The 25,581-nt window shown below is 43.0% G+C and overlaps 2 protein-coding genes across 2 annotated transcripts in view; both read left to right on the top strand.

Annotated features, from left to right (window-relative positions):
• Positions 1 to 1,410: 1,410 nt before the first annotated feature.
• On the top strand, positions 1,411 to 5,002 carry PET117 (PET117 cytochrome c oxidase chaperone). Its single transcript, XM_086701613.1, has 2 exons — positions 1,411 to 1,606; positions 4,853 to 5,002. The coding sequence occupies exons 1-2, from the start codon at positions 1,511 to 1,513 to the stop codon at positions 5,000 to 5,002; spliced, it is 246 nt and encodes an 81-aa protein (XP_086557739.1). The 5' UTR covers positions 1,411 to 1,510.
• A 300-nt stretch (positions 5,003 to 5,302) lies between these two features.
• The window catches only part of KAT14 (lysine acetyltransferase 14), a 37,992-nt gene continuing 17,713 nt past the window's right edge, over positions 5,303 to 25,581 (top strand). Inside the window, exons 1-6 of the mRNA XM_086701612.1 lie at positions 5,303 to 5,571; positions 7,448 to 7,566; positions 11,583 to 11,704; positions 19,373 to 19,554; positions 21,335 to 21,751; positions 21,883 to 22,451. Coding sequence (XP_086557738.1) covers positions 5,313 to 5,571; positions 7,448 to 7,566; positions 11,583 to 11,704; positions 19,373 to 19,554; positions 21,335 to 21,751; positions 21,883 to 22,451 — 1,668 coding nt within the window. The 5' untranslated portion in view covers positions 5,303 to 5,312. The remainder of the gene's footprint in view (positions 5,572 to 7,447; positions 7,567 to 11,582; positions 11,705 to 19,372; positions 19,555 to 21,334; positions 21,752 to 21,882; positions 22,452 to 25,581) is intronic.

Here is a 25,581-nt window from a genome sequence, read left to right as displayed (position 1 = left end):
GTCTATACTCATTCCCTCCTATCCCAGTCATTTATGTGACAATAATCACACAAAACACCCTGCTGGGGGTCATAAATATTTAAACAGATAATCCACTTTTAAATTTGACACCGTTAACACATAAAGGATGTTTTGAAAGGAGAACAAAAGTATATTTCAAGAAGACAAGTTGAAAATTGGTTACAATAGTGAAAGGCCATCTAACTCTGACAAATTCTAAGGACATGTAGCTTTGCTGAAGGCTCACTGACTTACAGAGAAAAATATCTGGAGTCCACCACAAGTAAAAAAGCAGTCTAATATTGTTTGTTCTTTTCCGAATCACCTGGGTGGCTCAGTCGATTAAGCGTGCGACTTCAGCTCAGGTCATGAAGTAAAAAAGCAGTCTAATACTGTTTTTTCTTTTCTATTACAAAAGAATACAAATACACCTTGAATTGAAGTGCTTCTAACTCCACAGTCTATTAGGGGAGGAACTCAGTTTCCCAATTCAGTGATATATCCTCCTCTGGCTGAGAAAAATGCCATGGACAAAATGTGGTTTGAAAAAAGTATTCAATTTTTTTTATTACATTTCTTACAAGCAATAATCATCTCATGCCATTTACACTAAGTAACAAACTGGAATAGCAAAGCACTACAGAAATGAATATTGGAGAAGCCCTTGGGTGGTGCTAACCAAGACCTGGTCCTAATCAGTACTGGCCATAGTTGTTTCCACAGGAAGAAGCTTGCTCTCTGTGAATTCCAGTGGGAAAGCATGACTTAATGGGAATACCTTTCCATTGCCTATTCTATTAGATACTTTACACTTTCCGGAAAGCCAAATTTCTTTCTACCACAAGGAAAAGTGAAAATGATGCCTTGCATAATGCCTTACATTCATTCATTCATTCATTCATTCATTCATTTCCCTAGTAATGTGGGAATCAGGAATCCTGTCTTATTGGTGCAGGAACTGAGGTTCCAAAGGTATAAAGGCGATCTCTTAGTAATTACACGGGAAGCAAGTTGACCAGCGCTTTTCTTACCAAGAGGCAACGAAGAGGCATCGCTACCCAGTTAGCATGCCCTTTAGCCAGAAGGCTTTTCCGTTTTAAGAAAAATCAGAGCCTGACCAGCCAGCCCACAGTATTTAGATGAAAACAGGTGACCGTGTCTACAACATTTAATTATGGATCTACAAGCAAAAACTCCATCTTCTGGTGGCATCTACCGCGCAAAGGGCCAAAGAGGCTGCGATTAGTAAGGCTGGTATTGAGCAAAGGACCCGGGTCAGCAGAACGCTCAGAGGGGACAGATTATGTTTGTGTGCGGGGTCGGGAAGAAGAGGCAACCGCCGCTCCGCGCTCGGCTCTCGATTGCTAGCGCCTGGCGCGGCGGGCGGTGCAGCGGCTGCAGGGGCTCTGCGCTCGAGCGGTCGAGCCTGACCCGCAGCCTCCGAGTCGCGTTCGGTTGCGGCCCTGGGGCCCGGGGCGGGTAGGCGGAGGCCGCGGCGGCCGGCGCGGGGATGTCGAGGAGCTCGAAGGTGGTGCTGGGCCTGTCGGTGGTGCTGACGGCGGCCACCGTGGCCGGCGTGCATCTGAAGCAGCGGCAGGACCGGCAGGTCGGTGTCACGTGACCTCCTCTTCCGGGGCCCGCGAGGGCGACCTAAGGCCCAGTGGCCTCTCTCCGCGTGGTTCTCCGTTGCTCCTCGTCTCTCCCTCTTTCGTCGGCTCCGCGGCGGCGCGATCCTGCGTCCCACCCATTCCTCGATCACCCCGGTCACGCGACTGCGGCTCCCACGCCGTCCGCCCGGCCCGGGCGCCGCAGCCCCCGCGGCCGCGTGCACCGAGAGGCCCCGGCGACCCCGTCCTGCCGGCGCGGGGGAGCCCCTGCCCTCCGCGCCGCAGCCTCCTGGCTCCAGCTAAGGCAGGCCTGCAGGGTGGTGGGCGGCCCGGTTCCCAGGTCACCTCCAGCCTACAGTGACACGGACTTTTCAGCGTGTCGCTTGGGCCGCTGCAAAGTAGAGGCGGGAAAGGGTTTTCGTGGGGGGTGCACTCAGCATGTTGTCGGCCTCTCCCCAACCCCAGGCCCAAGGTTGAGGCTCAACCCTAATGTATCTCATTTCCAGTGTTAATGAGATTTTATCCTAGGATTAAGGAGGCTGCCCCGAATCCACTTTCTCTGCCTTTAGCCAAGGTAATTTAGTGGATGCTTTTTGTTTGTTTGTTTGTTTGTTTGTTTGTTTCTTTTAAGAAACAGTATGCTGTGGAAACAAGATTCTGGGAATTAGAGATACCAGCCTCCAATTTTTCTTTTTTCTGTACCTGTATTTCTAGAAATATCTGTAACTTACTGATCGGTTGACCGACCGCCCGTTCCGTGTGTGTGTCAGTTCATATTGTTTTTACTCTAGTTGGCAAATGTTTAGTGATTGGTCTGTGTGCGCCAGGCACCACACTAGGCGCTTTGGGAAACAAAAGATAGGAAGGACGGGCGTTCCTGAGTTTGTAACTGCTTCACACCGGTGCTGAAAGTTGAGAACAGGCAACTAGGTCCGTGCGTGCGTTAGGGTTGGGCTTAGTTTTGCCAAGGGTGGAAGTAATGAACTGGATGAATCAATAGTAAATGGCCTTTTGTCGTACTGGGCTGTGCAGTGTGCTTGGTACACAGAGATGAAGCAGAAGAGGTCTTGTCCTTGTTCACAGTCTGGAAATCGGGAAGGTGTGATGGTATAAGAATTTGGAGGAGGGGCTATTGGGATGAGTAATGAGGACATGGAAGAGGTTAGAGATTGGGGAACAAAGTATGGGTTCTGAGGGCGGAGCTTTTGGAATAGAGGCAGGCAAGTTTCTCTTCTAAGAAGTGAAAGGAAAAGAGGGTGATCAAAAGAAATTTGAGGTGGAGTAGAGGATGGTCAGATGTAGTTCTGAGGTCAGTGGAGGCAGAGATTTTCAGACTATGGGGTAGGGATGGATGAGAGCTTGGTTCTGAACTAACTCAGCATCTCTCGTTTTTACAATGTCACTTACTCCAGACCTCTTAAATCAGAATCTCTTGGATATGGGGAATCTTGATCACGTATGTGTTAAAAGCCACCCAGGGGATTCTAACATGCAGCTGGGGTTGAGTATCTCTGTACTAGAGGGTAGAAAAACAAAGATTTAGGTGTTGGGAAATTAGATGAAGAAAAGATTGACCGGAATAACCTGTGTTTATTTTGCATCCAGTCATTCAGTGGACTTTTTTTTTTTACACTAGGAAGAAGACAAATGATTGACACATTGGGTATGTTGGAAGGTTCAAGGAAGCAAGAAATAAAATAATGACTGTTGTTTTCTAGCATTTCTTGACTGTTTACCACATGTCAGCCACTGACATTAATCCTCACAGGAACCCAGCAAAACGAGTTGTACTACATGAGTAATGGTGAAGAGGTCTTGGTGGTTAGTAAGAGAGGTGATTAGTAAGGTAGCTAAGTGCAAGTTGCAGGCAGTTGGCATACACTGCAACTTGAAGGAAGGTAGCACTACAATGATGGCAGGAAAGCAAGTTCCTAAGCCATATGCTGAAGTCTGAGGAAGGAAGATCAGGTATGGAAGATCCCAGAGGCAGGTATGGAAAGAATGATTCCAGTGGATGGTGTGGGCTTTGGGGGTGGGGTGGGGTGTGTGCATGGGTGTGTCATGGTACAGGAAGTACAGGACCCAAAGGACTGGGGAGGGAGGAGCCAAATGTCTCTGGAGATCTGGCTAAGGAGCAAGGTCCAAAAAAGATGGTTTTCAATTGTGTTATCTGTTCTAGGACTCTTAAACTTCCCAGTTCCCCCCATAATAGTGAGTGAAACTCTAGGTCTGGAGGAGATCTGGCAAGTAGGTACTTGGCGAGTTTCTTTAAATAGGCATAATAGGGACACCTCAGTAGCTCAGTCGGTTGAGCATCTGACTCTTGATCTCAGGGTTGTGAGTTTAAGTGCATTGTTGGGCTCTGTGCTGGGCATAGTGCCCGCTTAAAAATAATAATGATGATAGTAGTAAAATAAAATAGACCTAATGATTACCAACAAACAAAAAAACCCCAGGCCCTGGGCCCCACCCCCATTAATTCTACCTCACAAGGTTGCCGTTAAAAAAAAATTAGTATTTGGGGACCTAAAAACTAGAAAATGGCAGTTATTAGTAATGACTGGACTTAGGCTTTAAAAAGTCTCATCTTAGGTGCCAAGTCCATGTTCTGGAATTTTCGACCTGTCTTTAGTGCTTCTCAAAGTACCTACCACCTTTCTTTTTTCCTCCGGTAGTAGCATTGTATTTTTCCCGTCTCTCTCAGTCATGTAATTGATTAGTAATTCTGTACAATTTTTACTTCTTCTTATGCACTAGAAGAAGCTAAGATCTTTATTTTCTTGCATCCTGATAGTTTGTTTAAATTTCAGGAATCTTTTTTTTCTTTGATATTTATTATTCAGCTAGGATCCTTGCTAATAGGAAAGTAGTTTGTAAAATTACTGTAGTAATTCTCACCAGATCTTTTAAAGCATTGTATATCAATTAAACTTTTAAAATTCACCTCAGGAACAGTTTTTTCTTTTCTTTTTCTAATTTCCCATGAAGCTTCTATACTGAATGTTCAGGAATTTCTTAAAATATGGTTAAGTCATGTTAAGTAATAACACCGGTGGAGCACACAACCAAATTAATCTGATAGCTTGTTACATTTTACATTTATGCAGAAAGTTGAAATAGTAATTAGGTATTTGGAGTCTCAAAGTTTTCAGTGTATTTTGGTAGTACTGTTACTCAGATTGAATGGCACAAGGAAGGGAACCACCTGTTTGGGTGTTACTGAAATCTGTTTCTTGCGTTTTTAGAGGCTTCACGATGGAGTGATCAGAGACATTGAGAGGCAGAATCGGAAAAAAGAAAACATTCGTCTCTTGGGAGAACAGATTATTTTGACTGAGCAACTTGAAGCAGAAAGAGAGAAGATGTTACTGGCAAAAGGATCTCAAAAAACATGACTTGAAATGGATGCCAAATATTGATGGGACAGTGTTGAGTGTGGGTGTGTGAGTGTGGATGGAGAATAGCTTTGTGAGGTGTTCACCCTTTTTTTGGTCACTGTCCTTTCAAACTTGACCAAAGACAAAGACAGTGGATCACGTATTCTAAATGATTGCTTAAAAGTCCCTTCTGAGTAAAGAAGCGGGCAGACACTCTCGTGAAGAGTTTCTGTCTGTCTGTGTGATCCTGGTAGAAGCCCCTTGAAGCCTGGTGTCCAGAGCTTAGGATTGTTCGTGAAAAGCACTTGAGAGCCTGGGAGAGGAAGGGATGGATAGTAACATCCACCTGAGTAGTTTGATAAGCCGGCATGATGATGAAGCCACGAGAACATCTACCTCAGAAGGGCTGGAGGAGGGAGAGGTGGAGGGGGAGACTCTCCTGATCGTTGAATCGGAGGACCAGGCATCAGTGGACTTATCTCATGATCAGAGTGGGGATTCCCTCAACAGTGACGAAGGAGATGTGTCCTGGATGGAGGAGCAGCTGTCCTACTTCTGTGACAAGTGCCAAAAATGGATACCGGCCAGTAAGGAGCTTCTCAATTCCTTTGATTTGTCAGTTCCAATGTGAAGGTTTGTTTTTCTCACCTGTGAACGAAACATGAATGTACAATGGACCTAAATAAAAAGATAATTATTATATTTATGATTAGTTTAGTTGGTTAATGACAGATTTATATAAAACGTAGACACATTTGTGCTAATAAAAATTACTGTCAACCTCTCACATTGTTAAGTTAACATTTTGGACGGCAACCCAATAAAAGAAAGTTGGAAATCCTGTGTTATTTAAAGAATTAGCCACATTGTTTAACAAGATCACGTTGTGGATTTAGGGGCCAATACTAGGCCCAGTATAGAACGAAAGTTCAAGTTACTCTATTAATGTTTAACTTCCGTGGAAAACTGCTGTTGTATGCTGAAGTAAGTCAGAATTAGCAGATTAAAAATATTTTATGCTTTTTTTCTGGGACCATTCTTGTTTTCTGCTTGCTAGCCTCCTAGATCTGCTGGCGACAGATATATATACACATGCTGCCCCGATACCCCACTCTTTCAGCTAATCTTTTCATCTGCCAGTGTCCTGGCTCTCAAGGAGCATGCTTTGGCAGCCATCACGAGTCTTACCAAAATGGGATTTTCCCATTCGGCAGAGACTAGGAAAGACATCGGTACCAGAGGAATTCTTTGTGTAATACTTTGTAACTAGGTCAGAGAAATTTCAGCTGAAACGGGTCAGTTTCTGGTATGTGGAAGTGTTTTTAAGATGGATTTAACTATTCAGATTAACAGTTACTATTAATTAATAGTAACAGTTTCATAGGAAACAATCTAGAACTTTCTATGCATTAGCTAGAGTTTGCTTCTGAGCTCTTTCTGCTTAGTGATTTAGGGCCCTGCCTGAGAAATCTCTGGCGTTCCACCTTGTCCTCTAAGGATACATTTTAAACTGTCCATCACGATAGGGTCCCTGCTAACTTCCTCAGCGTCTCTCCTCAATGTCCTGTCCCCACACTACCAGAACTTTGCAGTTAGGGTGAGCTTTTAATGCTCCACAAAAAAATTCTTATACCAAGGTCTCTGCACATTTTAATTTCCTCTCTGGAATATGTGTCTCTGTAGCCTCCGTGGGCTCCCGCCATTCACATAGGCACTCCTCTTCCCCTGGCCAATTCTAGTCATCCTTCAGGTCCCCTGTCAATGCCACTTTTTCTAGCTCTCCCATCTTCCTTGTATGGGTTGGGCCTCCCTTTTATGTACCCTCGCATTGCCCTGTGGCACACACCACGTTCCATTCCAGTGGTTGTCCTGTCTCCCAGAGCGTTGGCATCACCTGGGGAACATTAGAAAATGGAGAGACCCAGACCCGCCCTTTTAGAGATTGATTCATTCTGTGTGAGTAGGCCCAGGCATCTTTTAAAAAAACAAAACCACTCCATGGGTGATTCCGATGTACAGTGAGGATGGAGAACCGTTGTGCGATTAGGATTACCTATTTCCTTGTATGTCGCCCTCAGAACTTATAAAATGCCGAGAGCAGACTATCTTGGGCGCTGTGTTCCGGTTCCTAGGCCAGTGCCTGGCATGCAGTGGGAACTCATATAATCTTGAAAGAGTGTGTGGAGACCCATAGGAGTCAGGAATGTTAACAGTTGGAAAATCCAGTGAGAGCAATGAAAACGTGATTTTCCAGCATCTTTCTCCTAAAAGCTAGGAAGCATACACTTAATAGGCATACGCTTTTCTTCTGTGCTTTTCTTCTGTTTTCCTTATTCCCGTCCTGCTATCATGGGTTAGCTGAAAAGGAGGAAGAACACATGGGAAGCGTGGAAAATCTGGTTGATACACTGATAAATGCTGCTCTAGACAAACCTGTGATGTGCTTTTTTGTTTTTCTCCTAGGTCAGCTGAGGGAACAGCTCAGTTACCTTAAGGGTGATAATTTTTTTAGATTCACTTGTTCCGATTGCTCAGAAGATGGCAAGGAGCAGTATGAAAGGCTGAAACTGACATGGCAGCAAGTGAGTAAAAAGCTCTTCCCCTAGAATTTGCAGGGTCAATCCCCCAAGGAATTCATTGGAATGAATATTCAGAGAACAGGGAGCTTACACATAGGCTTTTGAGCTGTTTTGAGGGTCGCTCCTTGCTTCACAATGAAAATGATAAATATAGGGAGAAAGGAGTTCTTTGTGAAAATACTCCCTGCTAATGTGGCGAATTAGGTTTGAGATTCTCGAAAACCTCACACACACAATTTCACATGGATATGATGCCAGACTCTGATTTTAATTGAATTCCCAATGAGGTTCATATTTTTCTGGCAGCCGTTTTTAGCACAATGTAAAGGTGACCACGTTGGAAATAGTTTGGGAAAGTATAACGTGGCTCATTGCAGAAGCCAACGTAATCTGGCTTTTCCGCGTTTGAACACGGATATGTTTGAATATTGTTGGGGGGATGAATAGCTACGTCCACCTTTTAGCCGTCTCTAGTACCAGCCCCCTCCTCCAAGCTAACTGTAGCCTGAACAATAGCTTTTTACTGATCGCCAGCTTGTCTTAATTTTTTTGGTTTGTTTTTATGTTACTAACTAGGTCTATTGCAAGGTACCAATGGCCATAGTCTGAATTCTAAAAATGAACGAATTACACATTACTTTGAGTTTTTATGTTTATTCATTTAACAAATATTGAGTGCCCATGATGAACCAGGTGTCATTCTAGGCCTGGAGACTGCTGTGATGAGGAAGATAGCTAGGCAGCTGACATTTTAGACATTTTAGACAATAAGCAGACAAATAAACAAGTTAATTACCCATAGCACTTTTTTGCTATGAAAGAAATAAACAGGGTAAATGAGAAAGAGTTTGGATGAAATGATCTGAGCCACTAAGGTATTCCTTATAAACTGCAGTTGCTTTAGCAGCTTGGACTATTAATTATCAGTGCTTTACTAGGAGATGTGCTAATGAAATCTGTCAGTGGTGAATTTAGGGAGCCTTTTTTGACTTGGCCGAGAGTATGCAAGTAGAAAATGAAGGGACGTTTGTACTGAGGATATAGTCTTATGCGTATTGTAATTGGGATGTTTTTCTCAATGTGTACCTGGGATATTGTGTCTAGGCAAGGTCAGATTAATATAATAGATTATTCTCATGTGTATACCCATCAGCAGATTTGCATTTGATCTGTAAGCGTCTCAAAAAGCTGTAAAGTGGAAGAAGAGCAAATATACGTAATTTATTGGCAAGAATATGAGTTTTTGCAGAGGTTCTTTTGAAGAGAACAACTGGCTTTTGGTTATATTGCTCAGAAGATACAATATTGGCTCAGTTTGCACATTTAATTAGGCTGACATCACTTGAAAATTATGTTTTCACTTCCAGAAGATGGATTGATGATAGATAATACCTTGGTACGATGAAGTGATAGATCAGACACGTCTGGTTCTTGGTAAACTACTAACCAGTATTTCTAGTTGCCTCTAAGAAACCCAGCCTCAGGGTGCCTGGGTGGCTCAGTCGGTTGAGTGTCTGACTCTTGATTTTGGCTCAGGTCTTGATCCCAGGGTCATGGGATTGAGCACTGCGTCGGGCTCCTCACTGAAGGCAGAGCCTGCTTAAGATTCTCTCTCTCTCTCTCTCTCTCTTTCTCTCTCTGTCTCCCTCCCTCTCCCCCCTTTCCTCACTTGTACCTGCTCTCTCCCTCTCTCTCAAATAAATAAAATGAAAAGAATTAAAAAAAAAAATTAAAAATAAAAACCCCAGCATCTCAAGAAAGAGCTAAATCAGATGGTGTTTTATAGATTCTATTGATGTCACCAAATACTATATTGGAATGTGGGGTTTCTGTCTTTTTAAATGTTAAACTTTATATTTGTTGATTTACCAAAGTAATAAGTAGAAATGCCTGTTTCACCACAAAATACCAACAGTACAGAGGGTCTGGTCTCCTGACCTTTCTTCCATGCTCTTTTTTGTGTTCTCTTCTCATAGTGACTTGCGAACAGCAGTTTGAAATGCGGGAGAAACCATCATGTGTTTGGGAAGCATAGGATAGTGGTTATATTCTCATCCTGGATGCTTATTCTTACATGGCAGGTGTAGCACGTACCGTGATCTGTGCTCATTATTTTTCTAGGTGTTTTTCAGCGGGTACTTGTGAAGTGCCTACTGTGGCTGAGCCAGCCCCGAGCTGGGCCCTGGGGATACTCTGTCACTGATAAGCTCTTGTGAGAGTGAAAAACTGAACTGGGATTCATTTTTTTTTAAGATTCCAGATTCCAGGGGAGGGGGAAAACCATGTCCTTCATAGATTTTGCAGTTTGCTTAATAAATATTAAGTGTTACAGAAAAAGTTATTTTCAAGTAAATGTGTGAATTTTAGCTTTTTAAAGTGGTGAAATAATTCAGACATACAAAAAAAGTACCAGAAATAAAGTAGCAGACAGTGTCTCTACTGCCGAGATTAACAGTGAATACGTGTGTCTGAAGTACTCGAGGGGTCTGGGAGTAGGCAAAAGAAGCTGATTTCAGACTTTCCTTAAAGTATTTCTTGAACAATAGCTTTTAAAATTGAGGTAAAATATACATAACATGAAAGTTTACTATTTTAACCACATTTAAGCATATAATTCAGCGGCATTCGGTACATTCACATTGTTTTGCAACCATCATCACTGTCCATCTCCAAACATATTTATCTTCCCAAACTGAAACTCCATATCCGTTGAATAGTAAGTCCTCATGGACAATAAGTTTTTAAGGAAGCTGTTGGTTAGTTGATGTAGACCTTTTGCAACAGTGAGTGGAAGGACTTGACAAATCCGTCGATGGGATTAATTGTTTGGTGGGGTTTCTGCAGGTTTCACAAGTGTAAGGAGGGGGGAGCTTGGTTAGTGGAAGTGTTGGTATTACTGGGCCCTTTGAGCTGGAGGTTTTCCCTTGGACCATTGAGGGTCTCGCGCTGTGAGCACGGAGGTTGGGGAGCCTGAACTGCAGTTTACTAGCCTCCTTACACTTTCAGATGTTCCTTCTGGAAAGAATAATTAAGTTAGATTCCTTACATAGATTCTCTGTCCCTTTTTCAATTTCAGTGGCCCCAAATCAATCATTATTTTCATTAGGTTGAAAATGTAGTTTCAAATAGCTTGTATTGTTCATTTACATGAAATTACATCATGACAAAATTGCATATATATAGATGCAAGTAGAAATGCCTCAAAGGATAGTCATTGAACATGTTAAAAGTGATTGTTTCTTGATGGCAGATCTAGAGTGATTTTTACTTCCTTCTTTGCTTTTCTATTATGGAAGTCTTTTACAGTGAGCACATGTTACTTATATTTCTGGAAAACACTTCCCAATTCCGGGCTATGAATTAATCACCTGTAGACGAGCAAGGCTGGACCAGATGAGGAGTTTCCACTTGGAGCTCTGAGAGTAATGCTAATTTCATCAGAAGAAAGGTTTCCGCAGCTAAAAATGGCTAAACACCGAGTAGATGGTGACCAACATTTTCAGCTTTGAAATTCTGAGAGTCTTTGTTTTTGCTCTCTAAAAAGCTTAGGAAAGTATATAGATAGGCAGGGGTGACTTTCAAAATAAAGGTTAGCACCATCATTCAGAAAATGTGGGCTGCAGCAGATACCTGGATGCCTGACAGCCAGTAGTTGTCACTATATCTAGTGCCGCGTTGTATAAGATGGAAGGACATGGAGCGGGGTGGGTGGGTGGGGCAGCGGGACAGGTTGCTTGCATAGGACAGTCGTTGTTTATCATAATCAGTTCAGCCACACATTAGCCCTGCATGTGCAACGTGTAAGGAACAACGGCAGATACTTAAGTGGATTAGTGATATTCATCTAATGGAAGCAAAACAGAAAATAAAATTCTATACTGAGCGTATTCCAAGATATCACCCTTTCCCCCTCTGTTCCCCACCATTCCTACTCAGAATAGAAAACAAACTTTTTCCCCCTGAAGGTTAACATCCCTAATCGTGCTTGCCTCCCAGCCCTTGTTGCGTTTGTGTTCCAGGTCGTCATGCTGGCAATGTATAACTTGTCTCTGGAAGGAAGTGGACGGCAAGGTTATTTCCGATGGAAAGAAGATATCTGTGCTTTTATTGAGAAACATTGGACCTTTTTACTGGGGAATAGGTAACGTGATTTTTGGAAATCTTATACTTGCACAAAGAGGTGAAGAACAAAGTACATGAGATTTGAGATAGCCTAATGCAGCCCTTTAGGAATTAGAGTACCTGTGGCAATTACAAAGAATTTTTTAATTCAGAAAATGTTACTTTTTTAAGTTAAAACAAGTGTTTGTGGAAAACCAAAGTGGAAGTGTGTACTGTTTTTTGGATTTTTTTTTAATGTTTATTTGTTTTGAGAGCGAGCGCAAGCAGGAGGGGCAGAGACAGAGAATCCTAAGTAGGCTCCGTGCTGCCAGCACAGAGACCAGTGTGGGACTCGATCTCACGAACCATGAGATCATGACCTGAGCCAAAATCAAGAGTCGGATGCTTAACCGACTGAGCCACCCAGGCACCCCGGAAGTATATACTATTAAAAAATGTAGGTTTCCGGACTTTTCTAGTTCTACTTTAGAGGACACTCTTGGTTTCTACTGAGCATGAAGAGATTTGAAGAGATTCTTAGAATGTTAAAAAAATAGAGAGCTTAATTCCATGAGGCTGTTTAATAGTTGGATGAATAACTAATTTGAGGATATAGGATAATTTTGTCCTTTTAAAATCAGTGTCTGATAGAAGGTCAGAGGAAGGAAGATAATGGCAATGGCTGACTTCACTTCTTTAAATTGCTCTTCATTAATAGACCCTTATCAGTATTTGTTTTTATGAACTGGAAAGTAAATACTGGTGATACGTTTTGGTATTATAGTGCTTAGCAAAGTCTAGGCACGTTAATACGCATATGGCTTGTTCATTCATTCCTCTACATGATAACGCATTGATTTTACTGCTGAGCACGCCTCATTGGTGGCTGCTTTGGCTCATCACACTCAGATATGCCAGGGCACAGATCTTAAAACCACATGCTTTGACTAAAGATCCATGCAGATCAACAAGATTTTTATTGCCGTTAGGGATTAGTGAGTTTCCAACTGCATTTGCAAATTGTATGAGATTCTGATTGTTAGTTGCCATCTTAAGTCCTGTGTGAGGCTCATATGTCTTGCTTAATTGGGTCAGGGTAGACGTGATACAGGCTCTGATCACATCAGGTCAGAACAGGAAGTTTGTACCTGTCCTTTCTCTGAATGCACTGCGGCCTCTGTTTCCTCAGGCGCCGAGAAGACACAGCTCTGCCAGCATCACTCGGAGCTCAGGGAGGGCAGTCGAAAGGAGAGGCAGCTTTCTGAAGGCTCGCTGTGAGGAGAAAATAGAAGAGATTCAGTACATTTTTACAAAAGGAGTTATTTTTGTTCTTGAGTTATTTAGTAGTACTAAGAAAAGAATTGACAGTATAACTGGTTCTTTTCTTAAAGAAAGGGAATCTGTTGTCTTAGTTTAATGATTTAGCACTATTTATGGAACTTAATATACCCCATTTATAAAGCACAAGAAAGGGAAAAAAACTGATAAAATTAGATCTTGGAATGTTTTCCTGATCTCTCAGTGCCATTCTGCTTAGTGGATTGTCTTCTAGAAAAAATTGGATTTAAATTGCCTGTTTTTAAGGATTTTGCTATATTTTAACATAAGTTGTTCAGTTGTTTCATTTGTTCATTTGTAGAGTATGTTTGGAGAGGAATCAGCCAAGGCTTTTTTTTTCCTTTTTAATCCTTTACTGAAAGGCATTAATTACTCTCCAGTTTCTGTGTGGTTTAACCATTAAACTAGTGGTTTTTGGCCATGTTAGTGAATCACTAGAATTACCATTTACTTATTTGAATCAAGCCCCCCCCCTTTTTGTAAATACATTCATTTTGAAAAGAAACTTCACACCACCATGATAAGTGGAAAATTCGTATCATTTGCCATACATAGAATGAAACTATAAAAATAGGTGTGCTAAAAATAACACAGTGTTATTGAATTATAGCTGGATCTCATGGCCCATAAAGGCAATCAAAGCCCTCTTTCTTGATCAGAAAGGGAAGCAGTGTGTGCTTTAAGTTAGAACTTAAAGCAACCAACTTTCTTCTTGATCTAACCAGAAGGAATGAGAGATCATTAAAAATTACTCTGTGATTCCTTGTTGATTAGTTCCCTACGTCAACGTTGTCCTTTGCTTTTGGAACTCTGCTATAAGCATCGGTGATTGGAAAAGCCACCGAAACCCCTTGCCCAAGGCAGTCAGCACGTGCTCAGACGGCTCTGTGTGTGAACATCCACAGAATCACTATGCCCCAGGGAAGCGGCCTGCAGAGAACATGTACAGTTAGACTTTTTTCATAGCTATTGAAGATTTTAATTCTGTTATCCATAGAACATTCTTTAAATTCCTAACAAGATAAGCATTTCTCATTTGCCATATGACCTAAGAGAATAGTGTGCTGTGTAATGAAGTGCGGGATTTGAATACATTTTCTTTTCGATGTTTACAGGTTTTTCATTCGTGTCTTTAATGTTTTCTTAAAGTTTAAATATGTAAAGGCTTACTTAAATGGCTTTATGTTATCTATTATGGAAATAAGTGTAAAAGTATTCAAAAGCCGGGGTGCCTGAGTGGCTCATTTGGTGGAGCATCCGACTTCCACTCAGGGCATGATCTTGCGGTTTGTGAGTTTAAGCCCCACGTCAGGCTCTGTGCTGACATCTCGGAGCCTGGAGCCTGCTTCAGATTTTGTGTCGCCCGAGTCGCCTTCTCTCTCTGCCCCTCCCCCACTCACACTCTGTCTCTCTCTCTCAAAAAATGAATAAACATGTTTAAAAAAAAGTATTTAAAAGCTTTAATTAATTGCTGCAGTTTAATTGCCTTTGTATGTGTGATCATTTAATCTGCTTTTATAATCCTGACCTTGAATTTTTCCAGGATTAAAAAAAATTTTTTATTAATTTTTTTTTTAATTCCAGATTGTCTAGGTGGCTCGGTTGGTTAAGTGTCCGACTTCAGCTCAGATCATGATCTCACTGCTTGTGAGTCCCGCGTTGGGCTATGTGCTGTCAGCCCAGAGCCTGGAGCCTGCTTCAGATTCTGTCTCCATCTCTCTGTGCCCCTCCCCTGCTCACACACTGTCTCTCTCTCAAATATAATATACATTAAAAATTTGTTTTTAATTCAATATTTAAAAAATTTTTTTTTTTAATTTTTTTAAATTTATTTTTGAGACAGAGAGAGACAGGGCATGAGCAGGGGAGGGGCAGAGAGGGAGCAAGACACAGAACCAGAAGCAGGCTCCAGGCTCAGAGCTGTCAGCATGCAGGGCTTGAACTCACGGAGTGTGAGATCATGACCTGAGCTGAAGTCGGATGCTTAACCGACTGAGCCACCCAGGTGCCCCTTTAATTTAATATTTTTTCATTCCAGTGTAGTTAACATACAGTGTTATATTAATTTCAGGTATGGAGTATATAGGAGGTATAACTTTGAATAATGAAGAATACTTTGAATACTTTTTTCTATTACTGTATTTCATTGATTTCTAAGATGCACACTTTTTTTAAAGTTTATTTATTTATTTTGAGAGACAGAGACAGTGCAAATGGGAGAGGGGCAGAGGGAGAAGGAGACAGAGAATCCCAAGCAGGCTCTGCACTATCAGTGACGCGGAGCTCAAACCCATGAAACCGTGAGATCATGACCTGAGCCAAAACCAAGAATTGAACGCCTAACCAACTGAGCCACCCAGGCACCCCAAGATGCACATGTTTTAAAATTTTTGCATCTCTTTAAAAAATTTTTTTTAAAAATTTCACATTTCTGACATCTGGATACATCTTATAAGGGATAGTGTGTCATAACTGATGGCTAGTTTTCTTCTTTTGTTGTACATAAAATGGTGTATCTTAAAGTCAGTGGGTCTTACATATGATGAAATATGATAAAGCACATTCATAGTATTTAAAATTTTTTATTTTATTATTTTTTAATGTTTATTTTTTGAGAGGGAGAGAGACCAAGCATGAGCAGGGGAGGGGCAGAGAGAGAGGGAGACACAACATCCGAAGCAAGCTCCAGGCTCTGAGCTGTCAGCACAGAGCCCGATGCGGGACTCAAACTCACAGGCTGTGAGATCATGACCTGAGCTGAAGTCAGACGCCCAACCAACTGAGCCACCCAGGAGCCCTCTTAGCACTTCTTGATTCTATACTTTTTTGTTTCTTATTGTGTATCTCCTTTATCAGGAATCAACTCAGTGAAGGCAGTGATTTTGACTTATTTTCCTCCCATTGTTCTATCCCCAGCTTCTTTTTTTTTTTTTTAACGTTTTTTTTTTTGTTTGTTTTTTTTTTTTTGAGACAGAGAGAGACAAAGCATGAACGGGTGAGGGTCAGAGAGAGGGAGACACAGAATCCGAAACAGGCTCCAGGCTCTGAGCTGTCAGCACAGAGCCCGACGCGGGGCTCGAACTCACGGACCGCGAGATCATGACCCGAGCCGAAGTCGGCCGCTTAACCGACTGAGCCACCCAGGCGCCCCCCCAGCTTCTTTTTTTAAAAATGTTTATATATTTTTGAGGGGGAGGAAGGGGCAGAGAGAGAGGGAGACACAGAATCTGAAGCAGGCTCCAGGCTTGGAGCTGTCAGCACAGAGGCCAACGTGGGGCTCGAACTCACAAGCCACGAGATCGAGACTTGAGCTGAAGTCAGACACTAAACCAACTGAGCCACCCAGGCGCTCCTAAAATTTTTTAAACGGTATGACAAAGATTCCAGGGGGATGGCAGAGTAGGAAGCACCAGAAGTCTGTTCCCACCTAGACAACAAACAGTTGAAATGGCAGAATCTGTCTGATGTAACTATTTTGGATCTCTGGAACTATATTGAAGGCTTGTAACTTCCAAGAGGAGACTTGGAAGGTAAATTGCAGTTGAATTTGGTCAAATTCAGCTGTTAGTAACATTTACCCATTCCACACCCTTCAACCCTGTGTCAGGCAGCAACGCACTTGTTCTCCAAGCAGCTCACACGCAGCTTGTGGGAGCCAGGGTAGACAAAAAGGACCCTGTCCTCCAAATGTCAGGAATCTGTGCTCTGATTGCTGATTGCTGCTTCTCATCACAGAAATGCAGATGAAGAGGTGAGTTGCACCTCCCCTGAATGGTTGCAAACCCTTCTCCCTCTGGTTGAAATGACTTGAAGGAGATTTAAAGGGCTGGCACTCCCCCCCCACCATTTTATTTTTCTCTTTGTCCCCTTTGTGGAGCCAGACTTTAAAGATAAGACAATCAAAAGTAACCACATATACAGAGGAAATTAGGAAGTCACCATGCATGCCCAGGGAAAGGCACAGTCTCAGAAATGACCCGGGAAGACCTTAAGTTTATACCTCAGGTTGATCTTTGATACACAGACACCCTACAACAATAAAAACAAAAACAACAACAACAACAACAACAACAACAACAACAGACACAAAAACCCGTAAATCTCAGAGGAGGAAGAGAATCTGATTTCCAGAGTTACTACATTATTAAATTCAAATATCCAATTTCAACAAAAAATTACAAGGAATACAAAGAAACAGGAAAATATGGCCCATTCAAAGGAAAAAACAATAAAACAACAGAAACTGTCCCTGAAAAAGACCTACTGGCGGATCTATAAGACAGACTTTACAACTGTCTTAAAGATGTCCTAAGAACTGATGTGGAGAAAGTCAAGAAAATGTTGTATAAACAAAATAGACGTGTCAGCAAAGAGATAAAAAACCTGAAAAGAAACCAAAAAAATTCTGCAGCTGAAAAATACAGTAGCTGAAATGAAAAATTCCCTGGAGGGATTGAGAAGCAGCTTTGAGTGGGCAGAAGAAAGAGTAAGTGAGCCTGAGAGTAGGACAGTGGGAGTTTCTGGGTCTGAACAACAGAAAGAAGAAAGATGGAAGAGGGGCACCTGAGTAGCTCAGTTGTTTGAGTGGCTGACTTTGCCTCAGGTCACGATGTCACTACTCGAGGGTTTGAGCCCCATGTTGGGCTCTGTGCTGACAGCTCACAGATTCAGCCTGCTTCAGATTCTGTCTCTGTCTCTGCCCCTCCCCTGCTCAAGCTGTCTTTCTCAAATGTAAATAAACATTTAAAAAAATTTTTTTAAAAAAGAAAAGTGGGCAGAGCCTGAGGACCTGGGGAGGCACCATCAGCTGGTGTATGAAAGCAAGTGGAACCCCTCCCCTCCCATATCCTTTGGGCAAGAGGAGGGAGGCTTGGGTAGTTTAGAAAAAGATACAAATGTGGGAGAGGTGCTCTGGGACCAAAACACTGGGGAGGAAACTGAGGTGTCTTTGTCCCCATCTCAGAAAATGCTCATGCCTATTAAAGTTTATATTTGTGGGGTTTTTTTCCTTTGTTTTCTAGCAGATCTTTGTCCCTAAGAATGCTTTTTTCTTGGGGCGCCTGGGTGGCGCAGTCGGTTAAGCGTCCGACTTCAGCCAGGTCACGATCTCGCGGTTCCTGAGTTCGAGCCCCGCATCAGGCTCTGGGCTGATGGCTCAGAGCCTGGAGCCTGTTTCCGATTCTGTGTCTCCCTCTCTCTCTGCCCCTCCCCCGTTCATGCTCTGTCTCTCTCTGTCCCCCAAAAAAAAAAAAAAAAAAAAAAAGAATGCTTTTTTCTTTTTGCCTCTTGAGCAATATTTTCCAACTGTTAAGACTGGCCTTCTTACGAAAGACTGTGTTATAGGATTTCTGGTACTTGTTTTTTAGAACAGTTGCCTTTAAAAGAATTTTCAACAGGAATCTGAATAGTTAGCATTTTACGTATCATTAAAAACTTTCAAGAGCACCTGGGTGGCTCAATTGGTTAAGCATCCAACTCTTGATGATAACTCAGGTCTTGATCTTGGGGCTGTGAGTTCAAGCCCTGCCTTGGACTCTGTGCTGGTGTGAAGGCTTTTTATTATATACTTTTTTTTTTTTTTTTTGCCAAAGTTGGTTATTCCCCCAAAGTTCAACTCTATTGATGAAACACACTGTATAGTTTTATTTCACTTTACTATTTATACAGGCAAATAGGAGCAGACTGAGAGGTGCATCTGACTTCTGGGGTAAAATGAACTGTTTACCAGGGCCAATGATTCTCTTGCTTGCTTTCTTGAGAGCTGGTTTTAATTCACATATAAAAGCAACTTCATTTGGGGTACCTGGGTGGCTCAGTCGGTTGAGCATCTGACTCTTGGTTTCGGCTCAGGTCATGATCCCAGCGTCATGGGACCGAGCCCCACGATGGGCTCTGAGCTGAGTGTGGAACCTGCTTGAGATATTACCTCTCTCTCTCTCCCCCTCTTCTCTCCTCTCTGCACTGTCAGTGCAGAGCCCGACATGGGGCTTGATCTCACAAACCCTGAGATCATGACCTGAGCTGAAATCAAGAGTCTGACACTTAACCAACTGAGCCCCCAGGCACCCATGTGATAAGTGTTTTATGAGCTTTGTTTGAATTATTTTGTTTAATCCCCATAGGAACCTTGTGAGTTAAGTTGTTATCCTAATTTTAAAAAAGAGGAAACTGAGGCAGCCAGAAGGTGGTAGAGCCAGGATTTGAAGCCAGACAGGCTCCAGTCTCCCTTGACTCTTATGCTCTGTTCCTTCAAAGATTGGAGGTTCCATAGCATAACACAGGCTTGGAGTCCTAGAGTATCTGAGAGTGTATTTTCCACATAATGCCAAAATTGAAAAGCCAATAATTTTTAAATTCTTGGACTCTCCAGGAAGAAGACTTCGACCTGGTGGAGCACAGTAGCGGGTTGCCTCAGTGTGGGAAGCCCCATGTTCTTCCGTTCAGGGGCTCAAGAGTTCGGAGAACCAGGATGGTGGAAGCTCGTTCACAACAAGCCACCAACAATGAAGCCTGAAGGAGAGAAGCTGTCTGCCTCTACCCTGAAAGTAAAAGGTACTCTTGTGAGAACACTATAGCACGTGCTGGCCAGGCCGGAGCCAAGCAAGCATGAGTTTATAAGACCTCCTGCTTGTAAGGCATAGGCCAGCTGCCTCTCTGGAGCTACTCTGCTTGGCAGGTGTATTACTACGACACATTTTGTGTATGCTGTAAATAAATACCATACAAAAAATATTTTAGCATTTCCTAATCGAGTTACCAGTTCTGGAAATGTCCTTTGGTATCTGCAAGGTTCTCTATTTTCTTTTTTCTTTTAATGTTTATTTAAAAAACTTTTTTTTAATATTTATTTTTGAGAGAGAGAGAGACAGGGTGCGAGTGGGGGGTGGGCAGAGAGAGAGAGGGAGACACAGAATCCGAAGCAGGCTCTAGGCTCTGAGCTGTCAGCACAGAGCCCAACGCGGGGCTTGAACCCAGGAGCCTTGAGATCATGACCTGAGCCAAAGTCGATGCTCCACTGACTGAGCCATCCAGGTGGCCCAAAAATGTTTATTTATGTTGAAAAGAGAGAGAGAGAGAGAGACGCACACGTTCAAGGAGGAGGGGCAGAGAAGAAGGGCTGGACAGAGCATCTAAAGCGGGCCTTGCACTATCAGAGTCAGATGCTTAATTGACTGGGTCACCCAGGTGCCCCAAGCTTCTCTATTTTCAACCTCATTTTGTTTTTACAGCTTTTTATGTGGAAATTTGTAAACACCCACCAATATGAAGAGAGTGGTGTAATGAGTCCCTATGTACCTTTCTCTTCACTTCAGCAGTTCAATCCTGGCCATCTCAGTTTAATTTGGCCACTGGGTGCTTTCCCCCAACCCTCCACCCATTCCACGCCTTGGATTATTTAGAAGCAAATCCCATCATCAACATCTCATTCTTAAACATCTCAGTACTATCTTTAGGAGATAAGGATTCTTTTTCGTGGCCTAACCTGATGCCATTCTCCCACTTAAAGAAAACTCCTTACAATCACATATTGGTCTGGGATTTTTTTAATCTAAAAAATTTTAGTGAGCTTTAAATTTTTAAAAATATATTTGAGAAAAAAATCAAATAGTGTTGAAAAGTATAAAGCCTGACAGTGTCCTCCTCCCCTACACCTGCCTGCAGTTTCACTCCCCAGAGTAACCACTGCTGTGTCCTGTGAATGCTTTTAGCATTTTTAATTGAAAAAATAAACTCATGCTGTAATACTTGTTCTCTATCCCTCTCCCCCACCTTACTAGGAGACCCTGGACATCTTTCCATAGCATTCCATGTAGATCTGCCTTATTTTCTTTTTTTCCAATTGTATCCCATTGAATGACCTTCATAGGATAATATAATAGGCCATTCCCACTATTGATGGATATTTTGGTTACTTCAGCCTTTTTGTTGTTGTTATTTTAAATAATACTATATGTGGGTAAATTATTTGTGATAAATTCCTGGAAACAGGTTGCCATATCAAGGGTGTGTTTATTCCAAGTATTAGTGTTGCCAAATCACCCTCCAAAAAGTTGTAATAAAAATTCACACCGTACTAAAAAGGCATGAAAATACCCATTTCCCCATACTCTTGTTGAACATTACCGAACTTTTAAGATTTGCCAATTTCAACAGGCAAATAAAGTATTTAATTATTTAAATTTGCATTGTAATCCCTTTTTTCTTGTCAGAAGCACCCCAAGTCCTAGTTTAGGGCATTCGTTGTTGAACATTTCTCTATTTTGAACATGGTAATAGGTTCACAATTAAATTAGCAAAAGAAACTAAAGTTGAGATACTTCTCTTTTGGCAGCCTCAAAACCAGCTTTAGATCCCGTCATTACTGTGGAGGGCCTTCGAAAACGGGCAAGTCGTAATCCCGTGGAATCTGCCATGGAATTAAAAGAGAAAAGGTCTCGTACTCAGGAAGCAAAGGACATTAGGAGAGCCCAGAAGGAAGCAGCTGGCTTTCTGGACAGGAGTACTTCTTCGACCCCTGTGAAGTTTATAAGCCGCGGCCGCAGGCCAGACGTGGTTCTAGAAAAAGGGGAAGTGATTGACTTCTCGTCCTTGAGCTCCTCTGACCGCACCCCTCTGACAAGCCCGTCTCCTTCTCCGTCTCTGGATTTCTCTGCCCCTGGGACCCCCGCCTCTCACTCGGCCACACCCAGCTTGCTTTCAGAGGCAGATCTGATTCCAGATGTGATGCCACCACAAGCCTTGTTTCACGGTAAGACTTGCCTTTCTTGGGTCTTTTGTTTTTCGTGTGTGATAGAATGTGTGTATTTTCACTTTGTGGGCGGTGCGCCCTGCATTTCTTCTTTCCCGTGTCTTGATTACACTGTCTTGCACTCTGCGCAGACGATGACGAGATGGAAGGCGATGGGGTCATAGACCCAGGGATGGAGTATGTACCTCCGCCTGCTGGGGCAGCAGCTTCTGGGGCAGTGGTCGGGGGCAGAAAGAAGGTCAGAGCGCCTGAACAGATAAAGCAGGAGGTGGAGAGCGAGGAGGAAAAGCCTGACAGGATGGACATTGACAGCGAAGACACAGATTCCAACACATCTTTGCAAACGAGGACTCGAGAGAAGAGGAAACCCCAGCTGGAGAAGGACAGGAAACCTAAAGGGCCCAAGTACACCCCCGTGAGCATCTACGAGGAGAAGCTGCTCCTGAAGAGGCTGGAAGCTTGTCCCAGTGCCGTTGCCATGACGCCAGAAGCTCGCAGACTGAAGCGGAAATTGATTGTCAGACAAGCGAAAAGGGATAGGGGATTACCACTTTTTGACTTGGATCAAGTTGTTAATGCTGCTCTTCTGTTAGTTGATGGAATTTATGGAGCCAAAGAAGGGGGAGTTTCCAGGCTTCCAGCTGGACAAGCCACATACAGAACAACCTGTCAGGACTTCAGAATCCTTGACCGATACCAGGTAAGATTCCCGGGGGCAGCAGATGGGGGCGGGCAGGCGGCACTACAGAAGGAGGGGGCACAGCTGTGCTCGACTGGAAGTCCTGAATGACTTCGGGGAAGAGAAGGAAACAGCAAGGGAGCAAAATAGAAAAATTTCTGGGCTTTGGTTTTTGAAACTATTCGGTATGAATACCCATGATTACAGCCGGGTTTGTTTGTTTCCTTTGGGCATTTAGGACAGAGCCTTGACACTTTCTTTGCCTCTCCTAGTCCCGGATGGGGACTGAGTTTGCACATGGTTTGTGTCATAGCCCTGAGTGGCAGGTTTGTTAAGGACATATGATGTAGCAGACCACGTGCTGAGCAGAATCGGAGGACGTGTAAACATCTGTGTAGTTAGGAGACAACGCATAGAAATAGATCCGTGTGTGGCAGCATAGCTTGAGAATATTCAGGGGAATCCAAGTCTGTGAGTGCTCCTGGGAATGGTCAGTTCCACTCAGAACTTCGAGAATGCTCCTTCCCAGAGCAGGAATGACAGGTCTGATTTCCCTGAGTCTTTGTTAGCACTTGCTCCTAAATAGCCTTTAACTAGTTTTGCTAATCTGATGGCTGTAAAGTGAAATCGCATCTTTTATTTATATGTTTCTGATTACATTCTTATATCTCTGCCCGTGAATTGCTAAATAGGATTAAATAATTGCCAAATAAGATTATTTGCACGTTTTCTGTCTTCTTTGGAAACGAGTGGGCTGATATTGCTGGTGTTGTGATCTTATTCTATGAGGTACTGTGTGTGGGGCTTTTTCTTCCACTGTGTTGGGCATGTGGTGTGTGGGCTCTTTCAATTTGAAACTCTCCTAGAGCTCTGGAACATCTTAATTTCCTATATTCTATTTTCTCTCTCTCTCTCTCTTAAATGTTTATTTATTTATTTTGATAGTGGGAGCGGGGGAGGGGAAGAGAGAGGGAGAGAGAGAATCTTAAGCAGGCCTCACTCTATCAGTACAGAGCCCAACATGGAGCTGGATCTCACAAACCATGAGATCATTACCTGAGCCAAAATCAGGAGCCGGTTGCTCAACCAATTGAGTCACTCAAGCGTCCCATCTCTGTTCTGTCTTTTTGGAGCACACCTATTATTTGGATATTGAACCCTGTACACCAGGGGTTGGCAGGCCTTCTGTAAAGGGTCAGACGGTAAATGGTTTTGGCTTTGCAGGCCACACAGTCTGAGTTGCAGCTACTCAACTCTGCTGTTGTGTGAAAGCAAGATATAATGGATGGGCATGGCTGTGTCCCAGTAACACATTATTTACTAAAACAGGCTGGATCTGGCCTGTGGGATATAGTTTGCTGACAACCCCTACTCTAGGTGGATCCCTTAGTTTTCTTTTTTTTTCCTATTTTGCATCTTGCCTGGGAAGTAGTAACCTGCCTGCCTACACCCTAGAGGTGAATGGGGTGGTCCAGGAGCCTACCGTTCAGCTGGAAAACTTCCCTGAGTCTCCCTGTTTTCAGTCCCATCTTGGCTTGGCCAGGTGCTCTGGTGTCCAGAGTGTTTCCCGAGCATCTCCAGACACTCTGGTCTTCTGCCCATGGAGGGAAAGATCATTTCTGGATGTGGGCATTGGGGGTGTAGTTGGAGGCTTTAACCTCTTAGGTAGAGAGACTCTCAGTCCGGAGTCTTCTTGCCCAGTCTCAGTGTTAGCAGGACCTGATTGATGCCTTGTTGCCTTTCCTGAGGCTCTGCGTGTATATCATCCTGCTCCTGGCCTGTCTTCACTGCTTACTTAAGTTCTGGCTCTCTCGTCTCAGGTGTTTGCCACTTACTCATGTGCTTGGACTGCAGTCACCTGTTCGCCTGTTCTTTGTTCTTGTGGGTTTGTCTTTTTAATCCCTGTACTTAATTTTTTAAATTATGACATGTGTCCTGTAGCTACAGAAGAATACATAGGACATGTTATAGTTTATGAGTTAATTAAATAAATACTTTTGTATCTGTCTCTTGGGTTAAGAAACAGAACATTAGCAAAAAAGAAAGAAGAAAGAAAGAAAGAAAGAAACTGAGCATACAAGCACCTTAGAAGTTCTGTGTACTGCCTACTCCCTCCCCCTAAGAGGGAGCCGCTCTGAGTTTTTTATGTCACTTTTAGTTTTTAAAAAACTAAGTAGGAGGCACAAATCTAGCTGTGTAAGAAATTGCCACTATTAGATGAAGGCTTCCAGGAGAGAATAAGCTAAGCAATCTCTCTGGGTCATTGTTAAAGATTGAATTGTGTCCCCCAAAAGGATATATTGAAGTTTTAACCCCTTGTACCCATGAATGTGAACTTGTTTGGAAATAGGACCTTTGTAGATGTAATTAGTTAAGATGAGGTCATACTGGAGCAGGGTAGGTACTTAACAAAATATGACTGGTATCCTTAGAAGAGAAGAGGCATAGGAACAGACACAGGGAGATCACCATGTGATGACTGAGGCAGAGCGATGTGTCCACAAGTAAGGGATACCAGTGAATGCTGGCAACACCAGAAGGTAAGAGAAAGTGTGGAACAGATTCTTCCCTAGAATATCAGAGAGAGCATGGCCCTGCTAACACCTTGATTTCTGACTTCTGACCTCTAGAACTGTGGAAGAATAAGTTTGTTATTTTAGCCATCTCGTTTGTGACAAGCCATTGATATGGCAGCCCCAGGAAGCTCCCACAGTCACATTCTGGCTTCAGGTTCCATGACCCCTTTGTAGAGAAGTCAGTGTTCAAGGTCATTAGGCAGTTCTGGGGAGCATAAGGCTTACCACAGTCTGAGCCTCAGGCAGGGCTGCAGTGTATAACACTCAGTGTGGCAGAAATCTGGGCAGGGACAGTGGGGCCCTCTGTTTCCTGCGTCTGGACTGATGTGGTTCCTTCCAGCTTGTAGGAGGTCCGAGCAGTTGTTTGTGGGGCATGTGTCCTCAATTGATCTATGGAGGTCGTAGAGGAGTCTCAGAGTACATGGTGAAGCCAAGCTGAGCACCAGTGAGATTCTGGGCTACAATTCTTTAGGTTTTATAGATGGTCCAGTGTACCCTACGATCCAGTAATCACATTGTTTGGTATTTACCCAGAAAATACAAATACATGAATTCAAAGGGATACATGCACCCCT

The sequence above is a fragment of the Puma concolor genome, chromosome A3, assembly GCF_028749965.1.
Source record: "Puma concolor isolate L17-30 chromosome A3, mPumCon1.1.hap2, whole genome shotgun sequence".
Lineage (NCBI taxonomy): Eukaryota > Metazoa > Chordata > Mammalia > Carnivora > Felidae > Puma > Puma concolor.
Note: the sequence above shows the minus strand (reverse complement) of the source record. Positions and strands in the feature narration are given on the sequence as shown.